Raw genomic sequence first — 1,765 nt, 5'->3', positions numbered from 1 at the left:
ACTTCGCTTTAAGTAATAAATGGAAAGCAAGTTAAATTGAAATATTGTTCTTTTCTTGCTGATTGGATCCGTGGGTCAAAAACCGTAATGTGATCTGAACCGTGAGATTTGACACCACTAGTTGCAACATACTGTCGCTATGACAACTGAGAAAAATTAATATCTTTCTATTTGGAGAAACTCTTACATAACCGACCACTGTATGACTAACCCTTTCAATGTTACAACTCAGATCCTTGTTTGATTCATACTCGGCTTGGACTCAGAATGATAAGTGAAATTCAGAAGAAGAAGAAAACAATTAAACACGCCACGTGGGGCATAGTTCTACAGCATATGATCTGAGATGTTTTTCATTGTGGTCTGCATTGCTAAATCATCTGAAATCAAACCCGTGGATCCGGATGCTTGTGGTCTCTATTAAAAGGCAAGTGGCTTTTATCGTATATGAACGTGGACGTTTTCCCGAACTCTCGCGTGTCAGGTGAACGGATGAGGTCAGAGCTCACGGTCCAGAGCCGCGTCAGAGCCGCGTCAGAGGCGGATGAGGATGAAGCCCGGCTGGAATGAGCGGCGGAGGGATCTGTGTTCGTGCGCTCAGGCCATCCGCTCTTCCGCACAGTTTCCCGATGTGATTCGTCTGCGCTGAAAATGGAGTTCGCGTAAAGCAGATCCCACAAACTTCCCGGGAAGAATTCCCATCGCTCGGCACGTTCTTCTCGCGCATTCTGTCCCAGTCTTAGCCTCTGGTTCACCTCCGGCCGAGCAGCGGACAGCAGCGGACAGCAGCGGGCTCCTCGTCCGATCTCTGACATTCTGCCGAGTGGAGCTGTCGCCTGATCGGCGCGTGTGGGTTTTCCAAACTCGCTTTCGCCGGGATTTAGGGATTTTTGTGGGATCAGGATGAGGAATGCGCGGATGGGTTCCCCGCTGGATGTGATGTATGGCTCAGACGGCTCGAAGTGCCGCTTTCACTGCTTTCACGCTCCCTTCCCGTTCTGAGTCCAGTGCTGCATGCTCGCCTGCAGAGCGCCTCGCTTTCTGTCAGTGATGGCCTTTCGTGGTGTTTCCACCGAGGACATGGAGATATTTGCGCTTTATTTCCCCGCAGTGAGTGCCAGCTCGATCATATTTCCAGGATTTGGATCCCCGTGAGAAAACATGAGCGAAGAATCAAATCCAAACAGCGAGTAAGTGCGCACACACACGCGCAGATGAACACAGCGCACAATGTGTCTGATATATACAAATAAAGATGTCTTATCATATCTAAACTCGCGATTTCTGATCGTATATCTTGTCTGTTCGACCACTGTAAACTTGTAACTGTCATATTTGTTAATGGTAGCGAATGAGGAAAACGAGCTGTCAGGTAGTGTAATGATGAAGACGCGTAATAATGAGCAGGGTGTTTAAGTTCTGTAGTAAACGCAGTGCAGTGCGGCATGTGAGAGGGGTTATCGCTCAGGCTGATGTTATTTACTGCAGTGTCAGGCCGTGTCTCAAACCCTGGCGAGCCGCCTATCTATCTAGGCAGCATGTTTGCGCGTGACAGGCGCCATGTTTTCTCAATCATCACAAGCCTCATTCATAAAAATGTCCCGAACACGAGACCTGACAGCAGCTTTCGCTGCTCCGCGGACGCACTGCGACGGGTTTGCCGAGAATCTTTCGCCGTGTTTGGTTTTACGCGCAGTGTGTCTGCTGAAGTTCCTTTGAAGCGCCGCTGCTGAGAGAGAGAGAGAGAGAGGGAGAGAGAGAGAGG

At 49.3% G+C, this 1,765-nt stretch overlaps 1 protein-coding gene across 1 annotated transcript in view; it reads left to right on the top strand.

The window, feature by feature from the left end:
- The first annotated feature begins 259 nt into the window (after positions 1-259).
- spred1 (sprouty related EVH1 domain containing 1) overlaps positions 260-1,765 on the top strand; it is a 42,502-nt gene continuing 40,996 nt past the window's right edge. The window contains exon 1 of the mRNA XM_016254531.1: positions 260-1,190. Coding sequence (XP_016110017.1) covers positions 1,162-1,190 — 29 coding nt within the window. The 5' untranslated portion in view covers positions 260-1,161. The remainder of the gene's footprint in view (positions 1,191-1,765) is intronic.

Source organism: Sinocyclocheilus grahami, unplaced genomic scaffold (genome assembly GCF_001515645.1).
Source record: "Sinocyclocheilus grahami isolate Dianchi unplaced genomic scaffold, SAMN03320097.WGS_v1.1 scaffold1258.1, whole genome shotgun sequence".
NCBI lineage: Eukaryota > Metazoa > Chordata > Actinopteri > Cypriniformes > Cyprinidae > Sinocyclocheilus > Sinocyclocheilus grahami.
The sequence above is the reverse complement of the archived record's forward strand: the minus strand, read 5'-3'. Positions and strand labels throughout refer to the sequence as shown.